Raw genomic sequence first — 26,061 nt, forward strand, 5'->3', positions numbered from 1 at the left:
TAATTCTTTGCTATTTTCTATTCACTTTTTTCCCCATGTGGAGTTCATTTTGGAGCTAAGAGCCTAAGCCACTGGCTGGTTGCTAGCTGGGGTGTGCAGGGAACCACTATCTGTTATTACTCAAATAACAGATAGCTTTAATTTTCTATCTGGAATGACATCTGGGGAAGAGCCTCTGGATATGCACACCTTACCTTAAGCACATTAGAATGCACGTGACAAGAACTGAGCAGAGGAACTGTTTTTTAAGAGGGTATTTAGGAGCGAGGGTAGAAATACAGGAAATATATCAGCTTGAGCATCTCCCTGACTTTGAAGAAATAATTAATGAGATACCAAGTTGAAGGTTACACATATTTTTACCTGCTTATATGCTTGAATCACTGAAACAGAAAAGGGACACATCAAAAAGGGGTTGTTGAAGATTTAGACATCTTTTCCAAAATTTGGAAGTAATTTTGGTTTGAAAGAAGCAGTAATTAGGCTTCAGTGTTCGGTATCTTTTCAAAAATTGCACAAAGTTTCACTGATTTGGAAAATAAAAGCTTGGATTGAAAACTCAGCCGGCTGTAGGAAGGCTACGTCTGCTCCAGCCCCTCTAGCTGCCTTTGGCTTACTATCCATGCACTTTTTTGAGGCACATTTCACTCATTTTGAGAAAAGAGGTGTCTCGTTGCATTTTATCATCAGTCAGCTGCCATTGTGTAGAGTTGTGGACGCTTCACTAAAAGCAAAAGTGTCAGGCCAGACAAGCAACTTATTTTGACAAAACTGTTCAACAAGTAAACAGGTACTCTGAAGAGTAAAATATCTTGAACTAGAAATTTTAACAGTTACACGTTCATTAAATGCATGTACTTCTATTGAAGAAATATCATAAAACATCTTTTTAATGTGAACACTACTTCATACAATGAAAAACTATTTACAACGTGTTGCTTCCAGATTGGTTGGTTTTACATCGTATATATAGCCAGCGCGTGTCTTCAGCCAGAAGCTTCAGTCCAATTGCACGTTCTCCTTCTACTCAATGGCTCTCCAAGGTCTCTAGAGATACAGGGGATTTGTCCACTTACATTCTCCTCAGTAATTATGGCTCAGCAGGCATGCCACCAAAATCATCTATAACCCAGAGACTCTGGCAAGTACACATACATAAAATGCGTAGACCAGATTTTTCTCCAATAAATACTAATTTAACAATATTATCCATTTCCATCTTAAGAAAGTGTTTTCAGTTAAGAAAACTTTTTTTTTTTCTTTTCTCAATGGAACTAGAGTGAATAGTCTGTTGTTCACACTGAAAGTGAGTTATGATGTCTTTGTACACAAATATAGCATACTTTGGCCAGGAATATAATTTCTTGTTAAAGAGTTTATTTGCCTTCACACGCCGGATTGCTACATACATTCACAGTTTTAATAGACTGTAATTAGCTATTCCAGTTGTGCTTTAAAATCCCAAATATTATTTTCATCACTGAGTGCAAAGCAAATGTTCCATATGACTCCAATTGGTCCTAGAGTTATAAACTCCATAATGACTTCTAGGGAGCTCCCTCATTGTCCAGTTTCATCGTTTTCTTTTTCAGGTATAACTTCCAGGCTCCGGCGTGTCTTCTGAACGTCGGCATTTTCTGTGCCTGGTTTATGCAGTCCACACGAAACAGCAGCATAATGGATTTGTTTCAGGTTCTCCAAAGTCTCGTTCTTAGCGTATTTCAAAAGATCTGCTTGTCCCTATAACAAAACATGCAATTAAACATGTTAGATATGACATGACTTATTGTTACAGTTTGACAATATAGTCTTCCACTGAAATAGAAATATTTTGATTCTGCCAAGAGGGCATATATATTTCATATTGGCACCACATTCGAATAGATCAAAAAATGAGTTTGTCTTCCCAGTTTTCAATTCCATATTCTAAGAATGTCTTGCCTTTACAGTCCTTTCAATTTATAAATCTGATTAGAGGTGTATGTGTGTGTGTGTGTGTGTGTGTCTGTGTGTGTCATTCCTGTTAAAATTACAATTTCCACTTATTGGCCAATTGTGTTTTCTCCCTTTTAAGGCTTGCTTTTTCTTAAACATTTTATTTTGAAATAAGTATAAATTCACAGAAGGATGCAAACATAGTATAGAGAAGTCTTGTGTACTCTTCCCCAAATTCCCCCCAATGGTTACAACTTACATCAAAAACACAATGTCCAAACCAGAAAACTGACACTGGTACAGTGTGTGTGTCTAGTTCTGGGTCACTTTATGGTTATGTGTAGATTCAATTAACCACCACTGCAATCAACACACAGAACTAATCCACCACCACAAATATCTCCGTGGTATTACGACTCCAGTCACACTCACCCCCACCCCTCCACCATCCCCAGCCACGAACAACCACTGATTTGGTGGGGGTGGGGTGGGGCTGTCGTGTGCATCTCAGGGTATTTAGCAGCATCCCTGGCCTTCACCCACTAGAGACTAGTAGCACCCCCTCAGTGTGACAACCAAAATGTCTGCAGACATTGTCAAATATCCCCTGGGGAGTAAAACCACCCATATATCAGCCAGTGATTTCAAGAATATTGGGTCGTAGAGATGATGTGGTACTCCATTGTTGTCAATTCCAACATTACTACTTTGGTTTTTGTACTATTTTTTCTTCATATATTTAATGTGCCTTCCATCAGCAGTTCATTTTACTATTACTTTTCCTTCTTTCTTATTCTCCTTGCTCACTATTTTTTCCCCCTTCTCTCGGGCTCTCAATTTATTCTGTTATTCTCTTGATGATTCCTCTGTAGTTTGACTTTTTCCTTGCTATACTTACATTCTTGATACTATTGCTTCTTTCTCCCTTTCTGTTTCTTTTCTTTTTTAATGCCCCCCAATGTGGGTTCCCATTAAACTAAAACTTGGGGCCACTGTGAAGGGTGACAGGTAAGGACTTACTTCTGCAGGCAACCAGACTATAATCAAATCTCAGCCGCTGGTGAGACCAAAATGCAATGCAATTTAAGCCACTATGAGGCCCGAATGCACAGAATGGTTTGCTGTGTACCACTTACTGTTCATGATTTTCCTGCTTTACAGAGACCTTTAATTAGTAACTATAAATAGATGTTCCACTGCTTAGTTTAACTGAAGGAGCTTCGTTTTCATTCATTGTTACTAGTCACTGAACTCAGATACTGAAATTCCACAAGGAGTAAGGTCTTTGTAGATAAATACAGCATACTGTGCCAGGAATATACTTTCTTGTTAAAGAGTTTATTTGTCCACATGCAGGATTGCTACACACACTTATGGTTAATAGATTGTAACTAGATAGTCCATTTGTGCTTTAAAATTCCAAATATTATTATTATTTTTAATTAATAAACCTTCTTTTGTAGAGCAGTTTTAGGTGTGCAGTAAAACTGAGCAGAAAGTCGAGTTCCCGTTCCCCTCTGTTCCCACATAGGCACAGCTTTCTCCACTACTGACATGCTGCCCCACAGTGACACATCTGTTACAACTGATGAACCTACACTGTCACATCATCACCACCCGAAGTCCATACTTTACATAGGGGTTCACTCTTGGTGTTGTACATTCTGTGGGTTTGGACAAATGTACCCACCATCACAGTACCATACAGAATAGTTACACTGCCCTAAAAATTCTCTGTGCTCCACCCATCCACCTCTCCTTTCCTCATAATTCCTGGCAACTGCTGGTCTACTGACTGAATCAATAGTTTAGACTTTTCCATAATGTCATATAGCTGAATTTATACAGTGTCCATAAAGCCTTTTCAGATTGGCTTCTTTCACTTAGTAATATGCACTTAACTTTCCTCCATGTCTTCTATGGCTCGATAGCTCATTTCTTTTCAGTGCTGAGTAATACGCCACGGTATGCATGTACCACAGTTTATCTATCCATTCACCAACTGAAAGACATCTCGGTTACATCCAGGTTTTGGTAATTATGAATAAAGCTGCTCTAAACATCCATGTGCAAGTTTCTGTGTGGACATAGTTTTCGATTCATTTTGGTAGATATAAAAAGAAGCATGATTGAAGTATCGCATGATGAGAGTATATTTAGTTTTGTAAGAATCTGCCAAACTATATTCCAAAGTGGTGGTACCATTTTGCATTCTCACCAGCAATGAGTGAGAATTCCTGTTGCTCCGCGTCCTCACCAGCATTTGGTTTTGTCAGTGTTTTAGACTTTCGTCATTCTAATAGGTATGAAGTGGTATCTCATTTTTGTTTTAATTCATATACTTATTTGACATCTGTATGTCATTTTTGGTGAGGTGTCTGCTTAGGTATTTTGCCCATTTTTAAAATTGGATTGTTTGTTTTCTTATTGTTGAGTTTTAAGGGCTCTTCATGTATTTTAGATAACAGTCCTTTATCTGATATGTCTTTTGCAAAGACACATCTTTGCTTGTCTGTGGTTTGTCTTCTTATTCTCTTGACTTGTCTTTTGCAAAGCAAACATTTTCAATTTTAATGAAGTCCAGCTTATAAATTCTTTCTTTCATGGATCATGCCTTTGGTGTTGTATCTAAGAAGTAATTGCCCTACACAAGGTCATCTAGGTTTCTCCAGTTATCTTCTAGGAGTTATATAGTTTTGTGTTTTACATTTAGGTAAATGTAATTTTTACCAAAAACAGATCTAAATGTAAAAATTTACGTTTAGATCTGTTTTGATTTAATTTTTATGAAGGGTGCAAGGTCTGTGTCTAGATTCTTTTTTTTTTTTTTGCATGCAGATGTCCAGTTGCTCCAGCTCTATTTGATGAAAAGACTATCTTTGTTCCATTGTAAGGCCTTTTCTCCTTTGTCAAAGATCGGTTGACCATGTCTATATACATATATATTAGGTTGGTGCAAAAGTAATTGCAAAAGCAATTGCAGTTTAAAAAGTTGAAAATAATTGCAAAAACCACAATTACTTTTGCACCAACCATATATATATATATATATATATATATACCCACACACACATATATATACACATATACATATACATGTATATGTGTGTGTGTGTGTGTGTGTGTGTGTGTATGTATATATATATATATATATATATATATATATATATATATATATATATATTTCTGGGCTCTGTATTGTTCCATAATCTAATTGTTTATTCTTTCACCAGTATCACACTCTCTTGATTACTACAGCTTTACAGTAAATCTTGAAGTTAGTAGTGTCATTCCTCTGACTTTGTTCTTCTCCTTCAGTATTGTGTTGGCAATTCGAGGTCTTTTGCATTCCATATAAATTTGAGAATAAGTTTGTCAATATCTACAAAAATACTTTGCTGGTATTTTTTTCTTGGATTGCACTGAAATCCAGATAAAGCTGGAAAGAAATGACATCTTGAAAATATTCAGTCTTTCTGTCCATGAACAGGAGATGTGACTCCATTTATTCATTTTTTTCTTTGATCTATTTCAAAGAAAATATATTTCTTTGATATATTTCAAAGAGTTCTGTAGTTTTCCTTATATAGATCCTCATATAGATCATACATTATTTTGTTAGATTTATATCTAAGTATTTATTTTTTGGGGGGTGCTTATATACATGGTATTGTGTGTTTGATTTCAAATTCCCCTTGTTCATTACTGGTATATAGCAAAGTGATTGACTTTTACACATTAACCTTGTATCCTGCAGCCTTGCTGTATGATAGCTTATTAGTTCCAGGAGGTTTTTTTGGTCAATTCTTTTGGAATTCCTACAGATGATGATGCCATCTGTATACAAAGAGAGTTTTATTTCTTCCTTCCCAGTCAGTATATCTTTTGTTTCCCATGCTTGTCTTATTGCATTAGCTTGGACTTCTACTTCAACGTTGAAAGGCAGTGGTGTCAGGAAACATCTTTGCCTTGCTCCAGATCTTATTGAGAAAGCTTTGACTTTCTCACCACTAAGTACGATGCTAGTTCTAGGTTTTTTGAAGATGTCCTTTGTCAAGCTGGCAAACTTTTAGTTTGCTGAGTTTTTATCATAAATAAGTGTTGGATTTTGTCAAGTGCTTTCCCCCCCATCTATTGGGATGATCATATGATTTTTCTTCTTTAGCCTATTGATGGATTATACTAATTGGTTTTTGATTGTTGAACCAACATTTCATATCTAGTATAAATCTCATTTGGTCATGGTGTATACTATGGTGATAATTCTTTTTACACATTATTGGATTCTACTTGTTAATATTTTCTTGAGGATTTTTGCATCTGTGTTCATGAGTGGTATTGGTCTACAATTTTCTTGTAATGCCTTTGTCTGGTTTTGGTAATAGGATAATTAATGTTGGCCATGTAGAATGCATTAGGAAGTATTCCCTTGGCTTCTGTTTTCTGGAAGAGACTGTAGAAAAGTGGTATAATTGTTTCCTTAAATGTTTGGTAGAATTCACCAGTGAACCCATCTGAACTGGTGCTGTCTGTTCTTAAAGGTTAGTAAGTATTGATTCAATTTCTTTAATAGAGATAGGCCTATTCAGATTGTCTATTTCTTCTTGTGAGTTTTGGCAGATTGTGCCTTTCAAAAAATTGGTCCATTTAATCTAGGTTATCAAATTTATAGGCATAGAGTACAGTTCATCATATTTCATAGTTATCCTTCTAAAGTCCATTGGATCTGTAGTGATGTCCCCTTTCATCTCTGATATTAGTAATTTGTGTCTTCTCTCTTCCTTACCCCTTCCTTCCTGCCTCCCCCACCCCTCAGTTAGCTTGCCTAGTGTCTTATTGATCTTTTCAAAGAGCTGGCTTTTGGCTTTGTTGATTTTTCTCTATTAATTTCTGGTTTTCAAGTCCATTGATTTCTGTGCCAATATTTTTTATTGATAAAAATTAATGGATCATTGTTCAAAATGCCTACTTGACATGTCTTCCTGGACTTGACACATCCAAAACTGAGTTCCTGATATCCTACCACTCCCTCTATAATCAGCTCTTCCTAGATTAAGACAACTCTGTTCTTGCAGTGACTCAATCCAAATACCCTAGATCTTTGACTCCTCTCCTTTTCTTGCATCCCCCATTCCTCCTGTCAGCAGCCCCTATTGGCTCTATCTTTAAAAAAATAAAAAATACACACACACACACACACACACACACACACACACGTTCTCACCACTTCTTACCACCTTCAATGCCACCAGTGCATCCTAAGCCACCGTCACTTTTCTCTGGGTTTATGACAGTGCCTTTCCAACTGGTTGTCCTGCTTTTCCCTTCTCAATGACAGCCAGAGAGATCCAATTAAAACATAGTCAGAACAAGCCTCCCCCTCTATGGCTCCTCATATAACTCTGAATGGGAGTCAAAGTCCTTTCCCACAGCCCTATATGACCTGCCCCAGAGCTGTGCTCATGCCCTCATTGCCCTGTTCGCACAGCCTCTGGTACGCTAAAATATTCCTCCAGCACAGCAGGTCCTCTTTGGCCCAATCTCAAGGTCTGTGCCCTCATCATTCCCTGTGCAGGGAAGGCTCTTGCTCAGGAATGCACACAGCTTACTCTCTCAGCTCCCATCTCAGTGATCCTCTCTCCCTGAGAACCTTTCTAAAATTAGAATTCCCACCTCCTGCTCACAAGTCTCCTTAGCCCTTCCCTGCCTTGCTTTCTCCATAACACTTATTACCATCGGACATACTCCACTGCCTTGTTTATTGTCTGTCTCACACACTACATGTGAGTTCCACGAGGGCAGGGACTTTTATGTCTGCAGGTCACTGCTGAGCTCTCAGGCCGAGAACAGCACTAGGCACGCATCGTGGGCTCAGTAAACATGTTGAATGAATATAATTAGAGTAAAATGTGTAAGTCTCTTTAACCTTCACAGCTGCCTCCCAAACAAGGTGGTTTACCTTTTCCTCTGCATTTATATATATTACATTAGGTATTTTATTTTATTTTTACATCAGTGGAATCAAGCAAACTATATTATGTTTCAGTTTCCTTTTTTTTTTCCCCCACCAAAAACCATGTCTTGGTAATCTTTCCACGTCAGCATATATAGACCTACCACAGGATGACAGGGTACATAACAACAAAAATCCCCAGATGGTGTAGGATAATGAATGTAGTAAGAGAGTTCTTTATCTGTTGAAGTTCATGTTGCTCAAGTTCAGACAAGGCATTATGGCACCTTGAACAGACCAGGCCTTTGGCCACTATCTAGGTGAGGCACAAAGGACCTCTACAGGAGCTAGATAGACGTGGGTCTGGGGAACTTCATAGACATCATTTTTGTTTCATTTTATGCATTTAAAACTATATGTCTGATATGTCTCAGAATTATGGCATCTAATGTGAGTAAAGAACATTTCTGAAAGAGGTAATATGTTCACATCGCGTTGCTTCAAAAGAGCAAAGGCTATTTAAAGCACTGTCACACGTGGACATGGGGCCTTCTGGTGTGGAAGACTCCTATGACACTGGCTTTGTAGTGTTTTTAGTTGAGAAACTCAAAACCTATTTGGGTTCACATATTCCATCGTGAATTTTATAATTTATTCTATTTAGTTTTCATCTAGAAAGATTTATAACAACCTTAGGTCAAAATATTTAAGGTTCTCAGGTAGTTTCAGAAAATAATCTTTAAAAGACATAGCTGAGAGCCCGGCTGGATCCCAGCGGCTCTTGCTGAGTCTGGCATGACTGTGTTCCTTCTGGCTCTGCCTGTGGCTTACCTGGGATTGGATCAGCCAGGAAAGGAATGATGGTAGATGCCAAATGCCAGATGCCAGACGCCTGGAGCAGCCAGGAAAGGAATGATGGCAGATGCCAAACGCCAGAGCTGGCGCCCTAACCATACACAATACTTGGCCAATCGCCAAACTTCCTGTCTGACCACAAAAGAGGTCCTAGTTTTTAACATATTAAAAATGTTTCAAGACACATCTGTTGGTGTGCTACACAGCTTTTGAATCCAAAACTAACAATCACAATTCAGTGCTTTTATTTAGACCTAGAACTAAAACAATAGGGACTCTACATTTTAGTTAATTTTTCAAGGCCTTTTTGTCAAACTGTTAGAGAAAACTGGAGTTGCCTTACTTCTGAGGTGAGCGATCCAGTGAGGCCACAAAGACCCCAGTTTCTGCCATCCACCTGTGCCATGGCTGCATGGCCAACAGCTAGGGAGAGCAGAGGTGGCCACTTGCCCTTCCCTGGGGACCAACAAACACTTGTTTCCCAAATGTCATGCAGTGGGAGGGAAGAGAAAGAAGAATACACTCATACCATTGAGGAGTCTGAAGAAGGCACAAAAGTAGTCAACTATCTTTTGTTGTAATGCAAATAGGAATGTATGTTATCAGTGTCTGGTTTGACCTTAGCATGTCTGGGGCCCACACTGACTTTGGGGTTATTCTGGGGTCCAAAGCCCCAACCCAAGAAGGTTCACCTGGATGGCATGGATTAGGCTGCCTCCTTCTTGCTTCCTTATCCACTCAGGAGCATGGAGAGGACCACGGCAGATTTTAGGCATCTTTACCGATAGTTTCTGCTCCCCTAAGAGATGAGACTGACTCTGGGATAAAGAAATGGGGGGAGACACCTGGAGAGCACCACGGCCCAGCAGGAAGACAGAATGCCACCCTGAGTAAGCCTAACACCACCCCACATGCTGGACCCTTGCTTAGCAATTTGACATGTAAGTGTCCTTATCTGTCCTGTCACCCTGAAAGTCACTAAGGGGCCTCAGGTCCCCTCAGCGTCACTCTGAGATGACGGCACATGGTCTAGGATTCCTCCGCTGTCTCTCACCTTAGTGTCTTCTGCAACCAAACCCAGAGAATCAAACCTGCAAAACCCTAATACATCTCATGCCCAGGAAGCAAAAGGCTTTATCTAGAATGTTAATAGTAGGTGGTCACAGACTTAGTCCCTTTTAGTAAATATTTTGTGGTTAGTCAACTGCTTTGGGTGATACGAGACTCATAGAAACTGAATACATTTCAAGCTTGTATTTAACAAGTATTCAAACTCACAGGGCAAATGCACAAGCCTCTTTCAGAGTGCTATGGAAACTATTAAATACGTTGTATTTCTTACAAGCACAATTCAAATTGGCACAGAAGGGCTGCAAATGTAATTGCGGTCCTAAATTTGAAACCACAGAGGCTACAAATATGTCAAAAAGTTAGATGTGTAGGAATGTATATCAGCAAAGCCTTCTGGCAACAATAGTTACTATTTATTGACTACTGTGCGGCCAGGCACTGTATTTAAGCCCTTTACAAAGACTATGTCATGAAAGTTTCTTAATTCTGAGAGAGAGGTGTGATTACTATCCACATTTTACAGATGAGGAAACTGACTTTAGATAGATTAAAGGCCTTGCCCAAGGCAGAGTCTAAGCAAATGACACTTAAACAAACACAACTTTCTGTGTGTTTTGTTTTCTTACAGGTGACACTTGAAAGCAAGCAAGCAAAGTGGAACGCCCACCACATTTTTAACGCACTCAACGTATCACCGACTATGCAGACAACTCACTCTTCCTGTAATTGAATACAGGAACAGAAATATAGATTTCCAATTCGCATTTGTTGAATGAGGAATGAGTGAACAACAGAATAAAGGGCCTATGGGAATCTCGACTACTGATTCTAAATTGCCACTCATTACACTCTGACAGCTCCCCCTCCAGTGGTCTTGTGTGGCTGGCAAAGCGCGGTCAGGCCTTGTTCCCACTGAAGTCTCAATAAACCTTACACTTCAAAAAAGATCCCCTGCTCCTCAGCACCCAAAGCCAGAGCAACGGGGAATGGTGGCATGTGCTTTTGTCCTGGACATGATTTTTTCTATCCTTTTGGCTTCCCCTTTTGTTCGTTCACATGTTTGAAGGGAGTGGAATATGAGTTGTAAAGAAACCGCTCACTGAATGCTTATGAAATACTACCTTGCCTCTCCCCTGCCTTCCGCCCCAAAGGGTTCAGGGGTGCTGAGCAGGTGGATGAGGGTTCTGTGCGAGTGTGAAAAGAGCAGTGAACATGGCTCCTAACCCTTGGTTTTTCTCTTAATCCGAAGAGACGTCCAGTTATAGGACCCACTGTCTTGATTCTGAACGGATGGTGGGGCCGATCCAAAGATCATCCTCCTGCCTGGATTCTCTACCCTCCCCCGCTTTCTTTGCCAATATTTTGGCTATTTCATCACATCTATTTCACCACAGTTATTCCCCAATTTAACAGTGGTTGTGTTCAAAGGTTTGTGCAAAAGTAAATCATTCAAAATTTTAAATATAAGATTCAATTTAACTTAAATTCAGCACGAACCCCTTTCTCCTCAGAGGCCATTGTATGTTTCAGTCACAGGGATGGAGAGTGGGGGTCTCCCGGGCAGCACCGAGGAGCAGGTGTGGGGTCTGAGCCGGCCGTGGCAGAAGCGCAGGGGAGGCTTTCTGCGGGCCAAGGCTGTGGGGATCACCGCCTTCCACACGGACTCCAGGACTCCACCAAATGGTGCTTTTGGGGCCTCCCCGCTGTCCAATAGTGTGGTTTCCATACGACAAAGCTTTCTAAGTTCCGACTGGGACTATACCTGCCGTGTCACAGACCTGCCCATAGGAAGGACTAGTTGTCACCCTGGCCGTGAGTGCCAGCCCTGCAGTGTGAGACGGGCCTCTCCTGGCACAGAGATGGTGGTTCTGGTGGCAGAAGTGGGGTGGGGGTTTCAGGAGCAGCCCCTGGAGTGTCCAAACAGTGGAAGTGAGCCACGACCTAATCACAGAAGGTAGGAGTCAAGCATGGGTTCCAGGCAGAGGGCCCAGAGAGGGTCAGAGAGGAGGAGAGTGTGGCCCAGCCGCACAGAGGAAGTGGGGAGCAGAGACTGAGAGGGGAGCAGAGCCAGGACCATGAGCGTCAAGCCTCCCGCAAACGCTGGTAAAAACGGCGCAGGCATGCACACAAGCACTTCCTTCATCTCGGTCATCTTTTCAGTACAAGTTTGCGTCATCAGACGTTAGCTGAGTAATCACAAATTCCACTGTCGTGGGATCCAAATGTCTGAAGTTTCACTGTGTTTCACATGGACCAGGAAGTACGGCTGCCTAACGACAAACACTATTGCAGTTTGATTTTCTGAGCCATCTGAGGCGTTTTCACACACTGAATAAACTGCTTTCAGGCAATGACAGCTTTTCAGAAAAACAGGCAACAGAATACGTCACCTATGATACATAAAATAACTAAAGGACATTAGCATCTATAAAGAAAAGGAGTTACACACAGAGTACCAATGTAATTTTTGGAGAGGAATCAAATGGTAGTCTTCAGGTCTTTAAGGTAAGCACCGTACCTCAGGTAAAAATAAATAAAATCAAGGTTAAGTGTCTTACCAGGTGCAAAATCTGTCTGGCTTATTTATCTTTGGCAGAAGTCTTGTGTTCCCAAAGAGAACAAACCTCTAATTACTTTCAGGGCTTCGTTCGTAGTCTTATTTCTGAGGGTGGAGTGACACAGGATGCAGAGAGCTAGCTTGGTAGCAATTCATCTGGAAACCATCTTGCATTAAGTCCATGATATGAACCCAGGTGCTATAAAATCCAACATCATTTTGGTCTATATTAACAGCAAGAGAATTTCCAGACTACGAGCAAAGTCATACCGACAAGTCTCCCTCTGAGAGGAGCCCATCCTGTTTCTGAGGTATGGGGATAATTCTGGTCACTCCATCTTATAAAGGACACTGATACACTAGAGCCTTCAAAAGGCTCAGGGACCAGAAGCCACCTCATTCTAGCATCTGCAGAAGGGACTGAGCAGGTCTGACCTGAGTCAGGGAAGTCTGAGGGAAGGCACGATAGTTCCCCAGGTATGTGAAGGGGTGTCGGAGAACAGGAACTAGAATAATTCCACGGTGCTTGAGGCTATTGCTGTAACCAGTGGGTAGAGGTGAAATTACAGACAAATTCTATACATCTACTATGAGATGCTACCATTTTAGGAATGGTACTAAATAGAAACGGAAAATTATCACCAGTGCAGTGACTATTTTAGCAAATGGAAAATCAAGGGAGAAGAACATCTTGATTAAGCTGGTGGATTGAAAATGCATCACAGAATTTCCACATGCCCGACGAAATGAACAAAACAAGTAAAATTAGCAAAAAACAAACAAAAAACCATAAGCAGCAACCAAAGAAAAGGGTATAATATAATTCAATAAACTTCTAAAAGTCACAGAATTCACATCCTGTGAATAAACATAAACATCCTGAAAATTCTAACAGCCAACCAAATGGGGGAGAAGAGAACTGAGTGTCTTCGTTTTACTGCTATTTGATGGGGTGGGCGAGATGACGGGACAGAGGGTGGGACGCATTTCACAAGCAGTCTGCTCCACGGAAGATGCCAGGTACAAAGACTGCGTACTCCAGAATTCCATTTATGTGACATTCTGGACCAGGTGCAACTACAGAGACAGGCATCAGGTCAGTGGCTGACGAGGCGGGCTTGTCCACTACAAAGCGGCACAGGGCAATTTTTGAGGGTGATCGGAAGGGTCTATCATTATTATGGTGGGGTGGCCTGACTCTATACCTTTGTCAAATTTTCAATGAATTGTGTAGTTCAACTTGGTGAATTTCATTTTATATAACCTATGCTTCAATAAAGCTGACCACAAAAAAGAGAATGATGCTGTCTAATGGGAATGAGGTCTTAAGAACTGGCTTCTGAATTAAAGAGGCAATCAGGTGCCTGTGGGAATGGATTACACCCTCTCCCCAAAGATGCAGCAGAAATCCTAGAACAGGAGATTTGCAAACTGAGCAAGCAGGGTCCAAGTATCCAAAGGCTGTCTGTGACCCCAGCTGAGATTTCTCTCTTCTCTCTGCCATTCCCTGAAGCTACAGAAAAGCATGGCTGACTTCTTGGACTGGTGGTAACAGTAAACCAATTTAAATATTGAACTTATACCAAGCAACATGGGAATTAGTCTTGGAACCACATGGGCATATTTAAACATGGACAATGGAAAAATAGCGCTATTCCTAACTGCCTACCTAGATATATTAGAGAGTGTTAATAGTCTCATCTTTCATAGCAGGAGGTCAACCAACAAAGCTTATAACTGAAATGCGCAGCTTTAAAAAAAAAACCCAACAAGGTGAGTTTTTCCCATTTTTCATAATCTCTTTTCTTAACCTTAGAGGGATTTATAGGAAATAAATACCTCTCACAGTAAAAAGTGTCCAGCAATTCATTTAGCTTCTGTATGGTTTACTTCTGTTAAATTAAGCAAAACTTAGTACCTTTTTAAAAAAATTAAAAAGAGCAATTATGGTAGAATTTTTCTATTGACGTACCTTATTTTATAATATCTGAGACACCAGTGCTTGTGAGATGTGCCACTATTTTATATACCACTAAGAGAGACCATCACTGCCAATTTAACTAGCATACAATGAAAAGACGCCATGGACTATACTAGTATGGTACGTATCAATTTCAAAGATGTCAAAACTATGGAAAAAAGTATGACTCAGAATTAATGAAATGCATCTCCATCCATCCATCCATCCATCCATATGCACATACACAAAAAGGGTCCTGGTGTAAGTCAGCTACATTTAATAATAATTATTTCTCAGAGGGAGGATCTGAGGTCATTTTAAAACTTTTATCTTTTCCATATTAAAATAAAAACTTCTTCATAATGAAGATGCATTTACAAAAACAAACGCATGACTTTTCTTCATAGATAAAAATGATGGGAAGAGAACATGCCAAGATGTTAAGAGTGGGGATTTTGGGTGTGGTAATCATGGCTGCCGTTTCTTCTTTGTTCATTTCTGTATTTTAAAGCAATTCTTAAAGTTAAAAAACTGAATGAAACAAGATTCATAAAAACGAGAGTGGCCATTCTTAGATGAAAGGAGTTTATGGCAGGGGGCCTCCTCTCAGGGTGACCGACCATCCCGGTTTGCCAGGGACTGTCGCAGTTTTCACCCTGAAAGTCCTACGTCCTGGGATGATTGGTTACCCTGCCTCTTTTATTGTTCCAATGAGTGGGGTGATACATAAGGAAAGATACTTTTGATTTGATTCTAGAGTGGTAGTGCTTGATTTTTTTAGGATACCTCAGAATCCCCCAAAGAATCTGTTAAATAAGCAGATTCCCTGTGTTCCACCCCAGAAGATTCTGGTCCAGGAGGTGTGAGATGGGGCTCAGACGACTGCATTTTTAAGCACCCCAGGATATTCCTACGCCTGGCCTCAAGCTCCCTCAGCAGGCCTTCCTGTCCCTCGTCTCCTCCCCCTCCATATCCAGCATCATCTGGAACCTTCCTGGGAGTCTCTGTGCCCACTTGCTGCCTACAGCACACCACAGCCTGGATGGAGGGCAGCCACCTCTCCACGCTCAGCACAAAGAACAAGCAATGAGAGGAATTCTTGCCAGGAAAAGATTAATAGCTCAACTCAGACCCAAACGCAGGTCCAAGACTCCAGGAGCGCCGATTCTTCTAAAGAAAGTTTAAGCCTGTGAGATACACGAGAAGAAAAAGAAAAAAAGAGAAAGAAACCCTTCCATTGTACAGGCATGCACACAGATCTCTCCAGTTCGTTCCCATCCCTCGCTTAGGTTCTATCATACTCAGATACCATCCATAGCAAACATTATCCTGGAAATTTTAAAACGATCTATTACCCTATTCTATACATTTGTTTCCATATGAATGTAAGTCTGAGATGTTTATTCTCTCTCCTGGACATAACGATTATGGACGAAAAAGGGGATACGTACAACTTCAGTGACCAAAAGTAACCTCACAGAGTGATCTGATCATAAATTCCTAACTGGGCAGGTCAGGTTGCGGTGGGCAGTCACACCCCAATCCTATACCTTAAAGGTTTAAGCCAACCCTGTTTATTGTTCTTGTGCATCCAGGTTACCACACCTTTGAAACACCAGAAGTCCTCTTTTCCAGACCCCTAAAGGTGTAACTACCCTCAAAGGAGCACACAGTTTGGTTAAGAATCCTGTGCCTTGCATTTTCCACCCGTCCTGTAATCTTCCTTACATTCCCTCCTTAATCCCAAAGGTATAAAAGAAACTGCAAAACTGTCATTCTCCAGAGCATTTGAGATCTTGCTTCCTGTCATTCTTGTCAGTTTGGCTCAAATAAACTCACATAAAAATTCTCTCTAGGTTTGGACATTGCTTACGTCGACAAGTCAAAAGGAAATATGTTTCCTCAGAATAGCTATTGGTTCAATTACTTATTTCTAAAATCTGGTACATTACTTTTGGTCAGCTGTTTTTCATTAATGTGTGAGCCAGGCTCCCATTTTTGGTGGCTCTTTTCCCAGTGCTTCTCAAACTTTAATGAACACAAGAAAGCCCTGGGATCTTGTAAACACACAACCTATGATTCAGTGGGTCTAGGGGAGAGCCTGAGAATCTGCATGTTGAACAAGCTCCCAGGTGATGCCCAGATTGCTGGCTGTCAGACCACAAATGAGTAGCAAAGATGGCTGACGGATGGAAGTTTGGTCCTTAATTCTATTTTTGCCTGTAATAAAATAAAAGCCAAATGAGGATTTATTCCTATCGCAGGGCTATAAACGACTCTGCTATTTTTTCCTGCGGTTTGCAGGAAATTTGCAGTGTACCCCCAGCTCTGGTGGGAGTGAGTCAGCAAGTTGTAAAACCAAATTCCATTTCATTGTAAAGTCTTATTTCTGCTGTTTACTGAACTACAATCAGAGTTAAATGCTAAGCAAAAGATCTAGAGATTTTTAAAAAGTACATGGATAGGAAGCGAAGTGTTTGAAGAAGACAATGATTTTAATTATAAAAATGAGTAGGGGTGTCACGTGAGCAAATGCAAGTTGGCTAGCTTTAGAGGGGCAACTTTTATTAAATCAAATCAGAAAATGGTTGTCAGCTGCAGAGATGGATCTTTTAACTTGAACGGGAGGGGCAGATTAAAACCGGCAGCTGTCATACTGTCTTTACAGTTTTGAATTCAACCTAGCAGAAAGTTTGGAGGGTAAATACCCGACAGTAATTTTACATTTTGCTATCCAAGAGCAGAGTGAAATGGTGTTTTTCTGTGTCATCATTAGTCAAGTTCTCAAACCCTGATGGTGAAGAAAAGTAAATACCATTGAGATAAGACTCAAAAAAGTTTCAAGGTGCATGCACAGCATTACTTAAAAAATCATGTCATATTATACACAGCATAGAGAAAAAGACCGGGAGAAAGTACAGCAAAGGGCCAACAGTCATTGTCTCTGGGTGGTGGGACTATTGTTTACCTTTGGTTATGCTATTTTGACATTTTCTGCAATGAAAATCTATTACTTTTCTAGTGAAAGTTAAGTTTTTTAAAATAGTCATGCTGAAAGACAGAGGGAAGGAAAGGAAGGAGAGACGGAGGGAGGGAGGGAGGAAGGGAGAGGGAGAGGGAGAGAGAGAACTAGAGAGAGAGAGAGAGAGAGAGAGCGAGCACATGCGCGCGTGAGAGAAAAGAGAATAAAAGGGAAGGAAAGAAAAAGAAAGAGAAAGAAAGGAAGGAAGGAAGGGAGAGAGGGAAGGAGGGAGGGAAAAAAGGAGTCCCAAGGAAAGTAACCTCACAGGGTGATGTGATTCTAAATTCCTAACTGGACAGGTCATGGTGGGTAGTCATGCCTCAGGCATATAATTTTTTAGTAAAAGGTTTATCTTTGTTTTAAACAAGCCCTGTAGTAGTTTCTGTGGCTTCTAGGTTAACACACCTTTAAAATAAGCCTTCATCACCCTCAAGAGAGCACAGAATCTTGTTACCTATCCTGTAATCCAATCCCCGTCTTGCTTGCTCCCATCTCCATGTAATCTTCCTTATGTCCCCTCCTTAATTCCAAATGCATCAAAGAAGTTATGACACTCTCCTGGGAGTATCTGAGGTCTTGCTTCCCAACACACATCATCAGTTTGGCTCAAATAAACTCTTTTAAAAATTGTCTATAGGTTTGGCCGTTCTTATGTTGACAGAAGGAAGTAACAGAGATGGCTTTTCCCGTGAAGGAACATTTCTTTCAAATGGCAATTCCTTTACATACTTTTTTTTTTTTTGACTATGCCTCACATAATTGTTTCCTATGTTTTTCTAAGGTTCTATTAATATTAAGGCTGTGATTATAATTTAAAGTGTTAAATGAAATTTGAGTAACCAGAACCTTTCAATTTCCAATCATTCCTCTGTACTCACTGTTTTCTATTTCACATATAGCAACTGGCATTTACGAACTTTACAATGTTTCCAGGATGAAATGTGAGGTTCTTTCCCTTCCTACCAGAATCCACAATGAAAGTCCCCAACCATTAAAGTGCCAAGCATTCAAGTCCCCACCTTCGCCCAGCTAGTGTGCCTGCCCACTCTCTCTGGAGGACAGCGAGCACCGGATTTCTGTGACCATGTACAGCCTCCAGTGGCCGATATGTACAAGGCAGGAAATGTTATACGTACTGACAGAAAGAAATATGCTGGAAAAGACTGCAAAGCCCCGAGCCCTAGAAACAACTCGCAAGGTACCTTTAAGATGGTAATGTTCCAGGTAAAGCTCTCCACTGCTTTCTGTAGTTTTCGTTCCTTCAAACCTTCCTTAGTGCCTATGCTGTGCAAGTGTTCATGGAATTCCATGGCTGAAAGAAATAAAAACACAACATAGATTACTTTTCTGTCCAACCTGTGGTGATGAAGCAGCACCATTTATTGTTCTAGGGATATGCTAAATGAGTCCAACCTCCAGTGGAATTTTGTGAACGTGCCTATTTCAGAATGTAATGACGGGGAGAAACAGTGAAAATTCAGGGCATCAAGGCAGAAGGCCTCTTAGAGGTCAGCGGTCTTTCCTCATGGATTTGATGGGCAAAGAAGGCACACGGGAGCATTCTCCTCCTTATTTTAGAGGTGAGGAATCTGAGGCTCAGCCAGGTTCAGACACTGATGACTGTGGAGGGAGCAGGAGAAGAGCTGGGACTAGAACCCAGGTCTTGGGAATCTCAGAAGGCAGATTTCAGCTCTGCTGAGGACACAATGTTAGCAACTGGAGATTAAAATAATGTAATGTATTTCCTGTCACAGTAAGAGCCAATGTCAGGTCAGATGCCACACCTATTGCAAAGGGGAGAGGATAGGGAGGAAGACCATGAATTCTAACTTGGCATTTCTACTATGACTCTTTACTATAATTTACATAATGATATTATTATTCCCTACTGTCATTCAAAAGAGTGGCTAAGAAGGTCCTCATGCAGTAACAGTACAATAATGCTGGAGTGATATGACTGTCATATTACTAGTTTAGTAACATTATAATTCATGAATTTCTTACATACTCAATTGCAGTCAATTATCCCATCTCCGGCCAATGGGAATCCTTCAGACAGGTTTCTCAGTCCTTTTGAAATGACCAATTAGCCTTTGTTATGTTCCTTGCTTTCTTGCACAAGGTGTTCTAGCCTACCAAGCACATTTCCCATCTCAGGCCTAGAACCAAGCATTTCTCCAAGGCCCTCTGGGTTCCGTTAGAGGGGAATGATATTGAAAGGCCACAACCTGTGTGCTAGGAATTCTCACTGTTACGGAATGTTTATTGCTTTCTAGGCCTTTTCATTAGACACATCTCAGACACTTTTTGGTTTTCAAGGGAAGACTAAGATCTTGCTAATACGTCAAATTTAAGTGTACAGAATTTTTACATAATTTAAAAATATTGTTTGCTGATTTCTTATCTATTAGGTGGAAAATCTTAATTCCCACTCACATCAACATAACTGTTAATAGTAAGGCTGCTAAACCCAACTTATATTCCCTCTGCTTTTTGTGTGTGTCCTGGAGTGTACTGGTAAGACGGGTATGGGTAAGCAGGAACGACTGGGGGAGGGAGGGTGGCTCCAACTTCACTTTACACAACATCTTCAAAGGTTGCGATAACAAGTCTAACCACACCTTCCCCCACCCCAACGGACAAAGCTGAACACAATAGAAGATTCTACTACAGGCTGAAGCAGTTTACATCCTGGTTAGAGAATATAAAACCCCAGTAAACAAGACACTCAGTGCAGCTGTCCACTCCAGATTCTGTCCCCAGCAACTCCTTTACTGGCGTTTCTCTTCTTAAACTTTCTAACTTCTATTCCTTTTGCCTCATGAATTCTTGCCCAACCTGTGAGGGAGCGACCACGACACATATCTTACTGAGAATGTACAATAAAAATATTGTGTTCTAAAATCAGTCAGAATAATTGTTTTTCTTTGTGGTTATGTCACTAACAAAGTATAGTTAGGTTCATTTGTGTCTTTTTTTTTTCATTTTGTGTGTGTATGGAGAGAGAGTGCTTTTTTGAATGTAATTGTGTTATAATTATCTGAAAACTTGACATGAGTACAAAGTCAAACTATATATCTAGGTGTATTCAGGTAAGTCTTGCATCCTTCCTGGTCTCCCCTACCCTGGTCCCTCCCTCCCCCTATATATTTTTATTAGTTTATTTATCTTTCTATTGTATTGTTTCTCCTTGAAAATATAAACAAATGTGTACATATATTCATAATCCTCCTTTCCTTGCACAAAAAGTAGCGTACTATCTCCACTGTTCTGTACTTCGTTTTTGTTCTTTTTTTGTCACGTAACTACATACTGGAGAGCACTCCATGTGGGTGTATAGAGCTCATCCTCACTTTCTTTTTAACAGCTCCAAGCCTCTGTTGTGGGGATGGAACAGCATTTTTTTACCTAGTCCCCTACTGATGGACATTGGGTTGTTTTAAATCTTTTGCTATTACAAATCATGTGGAGTGGTCGTAATTTTTACAACACATTTCCTGTGTTCTTTCATATACTTTTCCTGTTCAGCTGGGCATTCCAATTTCTAACTCCATTTCTATGCAACACCATCTCAAAGCAACTCTTGAACAGCAATTGACAGCAACTTTATTCCTTAGTGGCTTTAAACAGTAAGCAAAAGCTGATACACATGTAATAATATGGTATATATGTACCACATTATTGGTACATATACATGTACCATACTGGTATGTATACATGTACCATAAGCAAAAGCTGATACACATGTAATAAATATGGTAAACTACCAATTTAATCTTTTTTCTTTCCTCTCTTTATTATTTTCCCCACCTAATAAAAAATATGATCCTACTTCCTGTCTTGCTAATAAGTATTAAGAAACTTTGGTTTCAGGAACGAATAGCAATTTGTAAAATTCATAACACTGTCTAGGAAACTACCATATTGCACACTCTCCTTTTCTCCAACTTCTCTTTATCAGTGATGGCTCTTAAGAACATTCCAACTTGACTAATTAAACCCCTCAACCCCAGTACTGTTGACCTAGCTCAGACAGTGAGCCACCTTCCCTGTATCTAGTTCTGACTTTCATTGGATGTGCTTGGCTTAACACACTGAAAAAAAAAACAACCCCAAACCAACCAACCAAACAAAATAACCATGAATAGGTTGCAATCTTGTTTTAAAACCCAGGTTTTTTGCTAGAGCATTAAAACACACACACACACACACACACACACACACACACACACACACACACACTTTTCTTCCTGGTTAAATCTGGGAGTCTCCCTGGCATGGGCTGCAATGACTCAGACCTACTTCTTAGAACATGGCCAGGTGAGGCTCTGACAGTAAGACACTGATATGCTGGCTTTTCTGTTAAGATTTAATACTGGACTCCAGCAGCAAGATCTGGGTTTTAGGACCTGAATCATTAATACTCATAATGTTTCTATTTCTGGAGGTCAGGTAGCACTGCAGTCTTGTAAGTATCACTGAGGTTTGGCAGGTGGAATTCATGACTGGAAGACGGGAAAGAGAAGAGACACAAGAGGAGCAGGGTGGAAGAGTAAATCTCTGTGAATAAGAAGGCATACAACCACTGTATTTTGCAGTGTACAATGCGCACTTTGGCCCAAATTTGTGAGGGAAAGATAAGGATGCACATTATACGTGGGCCGTACTAACTCCATATCTATATACGTGTTTTTAATTCTTTTATTTATGCTTATGAGTTAACAGTGTAACTCTAGAAATCAATAACAATATCCCTATGCAAAATAATACCCTGGAATACAATAATCAGTTTTGTTGAACTTACAACGGACTTGCAACAATGAAGAGTTCTTGGCCTTCTATAATGCGTAAATATCGTAAATTTGTTACTGGTACACAAAATTTCTTGTACCTTGTATCTGTTCTTGTGTTTTGTAATTATTTGTTACATAAAATTTCTTGTACCATAATATGTTAAAAAAAAATAAATGCTAAAATTCCTTTATAATACAAAAAAAAAAACCCACAAGTACCTAAAAGTAAATAAAAATTTGAATTAAAAAAATAAAACGAAAGAATTTTTTTCCCTGAAAGTTTGGGCCAAAAACGTGGGTGTCCATTATACATGGGAGTGCATTACACATGGCAAAATACAGTATATGGTCTTCCAGATACATACCAAGTACAAGACATTGGAAAGGGAAACGGAAGCGATGTTAACGTGGGACTACACACTACAATTGCCTGGACAGATGCAAGTAATAACGATGCTTTTTTACTGCAAATTTCAAAATTGGCACAAAGGTGTAATACAACTACTGGGGGATTTTTCAAATACCCAGATATTGGCTTGGAAGCCTCATTCCACCAAAAGCAGACTGTGTATCTTGTCTTGCTGAACATTTTATCAACAGTAAGGTAATGAGGCAATGACAGGAATCACTGCACTGGGCTTCGTTCCAACTCACAAGGAAGAACCTACAGATAATGCAAGCATGGAACAGTGGAAGGGAACACTGAGCTTAGACAAACAACTATCCCAGATTTTAGGAAAGCAGCTTCCAGAAAGTTCAGAAGAACCCAGGGCCAGAGGCAGTAAAAAGATAGGCTGCTTTGAGAAGGAGTGAGGACTCAAGGAAGAAACACAGATGATGATTAAAAAAAAAAAAAAAAAAAAAAAAAAAGATACTGATAAGGAAGAAACAGGGGCAACATTTAAAGAAACAAGTATAGCTATCCCAAAAGTTCACATTTTACGTGTCCATTAAAACGTGAGACTAGACAATTCCACCTTACATTCCCTCTCTTAAAATATCAGTAGTCCAATAAAAGTCTATAAGGAATTGCAGAATGTGTTAATAAAGTTCTTTAAAAGCAAGCACAAAAAGGTATTAAGTTGAAACTGGAAAAGTTATGTTAAAAATATAAAATAAAAAATTTTAAAGTGCCAACCAGGATAATCACAAACAGCTCCACACCAAGACACATTATAGTTAAAATGGCAACGGTTAAAGACAAAGAGAGAATCCTAAAAGCAGCAAGAGAAAGACAGCAGGTTACATACAACGGAACTCCTATAAGACTATCAAATGACTTCTACAGAAACATTGCAGGCCAAGAGGGAGTGGCAGGAGATACTCAAAGTGATGGAAAACAAAGGCCTACAACCTATATTGCTTTATCCAGCAAGGCTATCATTTAAAATTGAAGGAAAGATAAAGAGCTTCTCAGAAAATAAGCAAAAGGAATTTATTACCACCAAGCCAGCATTGCAGGAAATATTAAAAGGTCTTCTGTAAACAGAAGAAAGATGAAAACAATCTAACTACAAACTTAAAAAATGGCAATAATTATGTAACTATCAATAATCACTTCAAATGTAAATGGATTAAATGCTCCAATCAAAAGACATAGGGTGGCTGAGTGGATAAGAAAGCAAGACCCTTGTATATGCTGTATACAAGAGACTCACCTCAGATCAAAAGACACACAGGCTGAAAGTGAAGGGTTGGAGTAAGATATTTCATACAAATGGAAATGAGAAAAAAGCTGGAGTTGCAATACTTATATCTGACAAAATAGACTTTAAAATGAAAAACATATTAAAAGACAAAGATGGGCACTATATAATAATAAAGGGATCGATCCAACAAGAGGACATAACCCTAGTAAACATCTATGCACCCAACATAGGAGCACCTAAATATATAAAACAGATATTGACTGACATAAAGACAGAGATCAACAGTAACACTATCACAGTAGGGGACTTCAACACACCTCTGACAACCAGGGACAGGTCTTTCAGATAGAAAGTCAATTTAGAAATAACGGCCTTAAATGACACATTGGACCATTTGGATTTAATCGATATTTTCAGAGCATTTCATCCCAAAGCTGCCAAATACATGTTCTTCTCAAGTGCATATGGAACATTTTCCAAGATAGACCACATGTTAGGCCACAAAACAAGTCTTGATAAATTTAAGAAAATTGAAATCATACCAATTGTCTTCTCTGACCACAGTGCTATGAAATTAGAAATAAACTATAGGAAAAAAACTGGAAGACACACAAATTCATGGAGGCTAAATAATGAATGGGTCAACCATGAGGTCTAGGAAGAAATCAAAAGATATCTCGAGACAAACAAAAATGAAAACATGACCCAAAATCTATGGGATGCAGTGAAAGCAGTCCTAAGAGGGAAATTCATAGCAATGCAGGCCTACCTAAAGAAACAAGAAAAATCACTAATCAACAGTTTATCTTCACACTTAAGGGATCTAGAAAAAGAACGGCAAAATAAGCACAAAGGGAGTACAAGAAAGGAGATAATAAAGATCAGAGCGGAAATAAATGAAATGGAAACCAGGAAAACAATACAAAAGATTAATAAATCCAAGAGGTGGTTTTAGAGAAGATAAACAAAATTGACACACCTTTTGCCAGACTCATCAAAAAAAAAGAGAGGACCCAAATTAATAAAATCAGAAATGAAAAAGGAGAAGTAACACCAGACACCACAGAATTACAAAAATTTTTAAGAAATTACTATGAGCAACTATATGCCAACAAATCAGACAATCTGGAAGAAATGGACACTTTTCTAAAGGCATACACCTTCCAATGCTAACTCAAGAAGAAATGGAAAGCCTGAATAGACTGATTACCACCAGGGAAATTGAATCAGTAATCGACAAGCTCCCAACAAACAAAAGCCCTGGACCAGATGGCTTTACAGGTGAATTTTACAAAACATTCAAAAAAGAACTATCATCTAGTCTCCTCAAGCTATTTCAAAAAATTCCAGAAGGAGAGAAGGCTCCCAAACACTTTTTATGAGGCCATTAAACCCCATCCCCCAATCAGACAAAGACACTACAAAAAAAGAAAACTACAGGCCGATATCTCTAATGAACGTAGATATAAAAATCCTCAACAAAATATTAGCAAACAGAATTCAGCAATACATTAAAAAGATCATTCACCATGATCAAGTGGGATTCATTCCTAGTATTCAAGGGTGGTTCAACATCCGCAAATCAATTAACGTGATACACCACATTAACAAAATGAAAAATAAAAATCATATGATCATATCAATAGATGCAGAAAAAGCATTTGACAAAATCCAGCAGCCATTTATGATAAAAAGTCTTAAGAAAGTGGGAATAGAGGGACCATATCTCAATAAAGGCCATGTATGATAAACCCACAGCTAACATCATACTCAATGGGGAAAAACTAAAACCATTCCCCTTAAGATCAGGAACAAGGCAAGGTTGCCCACTTTCTCCACTTCTATTCAACACAGTGCTGGAAGTTCTAGCCACGGCAATCAGACAAGAAATAAAACGCATCCAAATTGGTAAGGAGGAAATAAAATTGTCATTATATGCAGATGAGATGATACCATTTATGGAGAACCCTAAACACTCCACCAAAAAACTATTAGAACTGATAAATGAGTTTAGTAAAGTAGCAGGATACAAAATTAATATTCAGAAATCAGTTGCATTTGTATATACTAATAATAAATATCAGAATGAGAAATAAAGAAAACAATCCCATTTACAATTACTTCAACGACTATAAAATACCTGGGAATAAATTTAACCAAAGAAGTAAAAGATCTGTACTCAGATAATTAGACACTGAAGAGAGAAATTAAAGAAGATACAAATAGATGGAAACACATACCATGCTCACGGATAGAAAGAATTAAT

At 39.4% G+C, this 26,061-nt stretch overlaps 1 protein-coding gene across 1 annotated transcript in view; it reads right to left on the bottom strand.

Annotated features, from left to right (window-relative positions):
* Positions 1-1,355: 1,355 nt before the first annotated feature.
* The window catches only part of PLCL2 (phospholipase C like 2), a 176,965-nt gene continuing 152,259 nt past the window's right edge, over positions 1,356-26,061 (bottom strand). Inside the window, exons 5-6 of the mRNA XM_033132705.1 lie at positions 18,556-18,665; positions 1,356-1,740 (exon numbers count right to left, since the gene is read on the bottom strand). Coding sequence (XP_032988596.1) covers positions 1,561-1,740; positions 18,556-18,665 — 290 coding nt within the window. The 3' untranslated portion in view covers positions 1,356-1,560. The remainder of the gene's footprint in view (positions 1,741-18,555; positions 18,666-26,061) is intronic.

The sequence above is a fragment of the Rhinolophus ferrumequinum genome, chromosome 17, assembly GCF_004115265.2.
Source record: "Rhinolophus ferrumequinum isolate MPI-CBG mRhiFer1 chromosome 17, mRhiFer1_v1.p, whole genome shotgun sequence".
NCBI classification, from domain to species: domain Eukaryota; kingdom Metazoa; phylum Chordata; class Mammalia; order Chiroptera; family Rhinolophidae; genus Rhinolophus; species Rhinolophus ferrumequinum.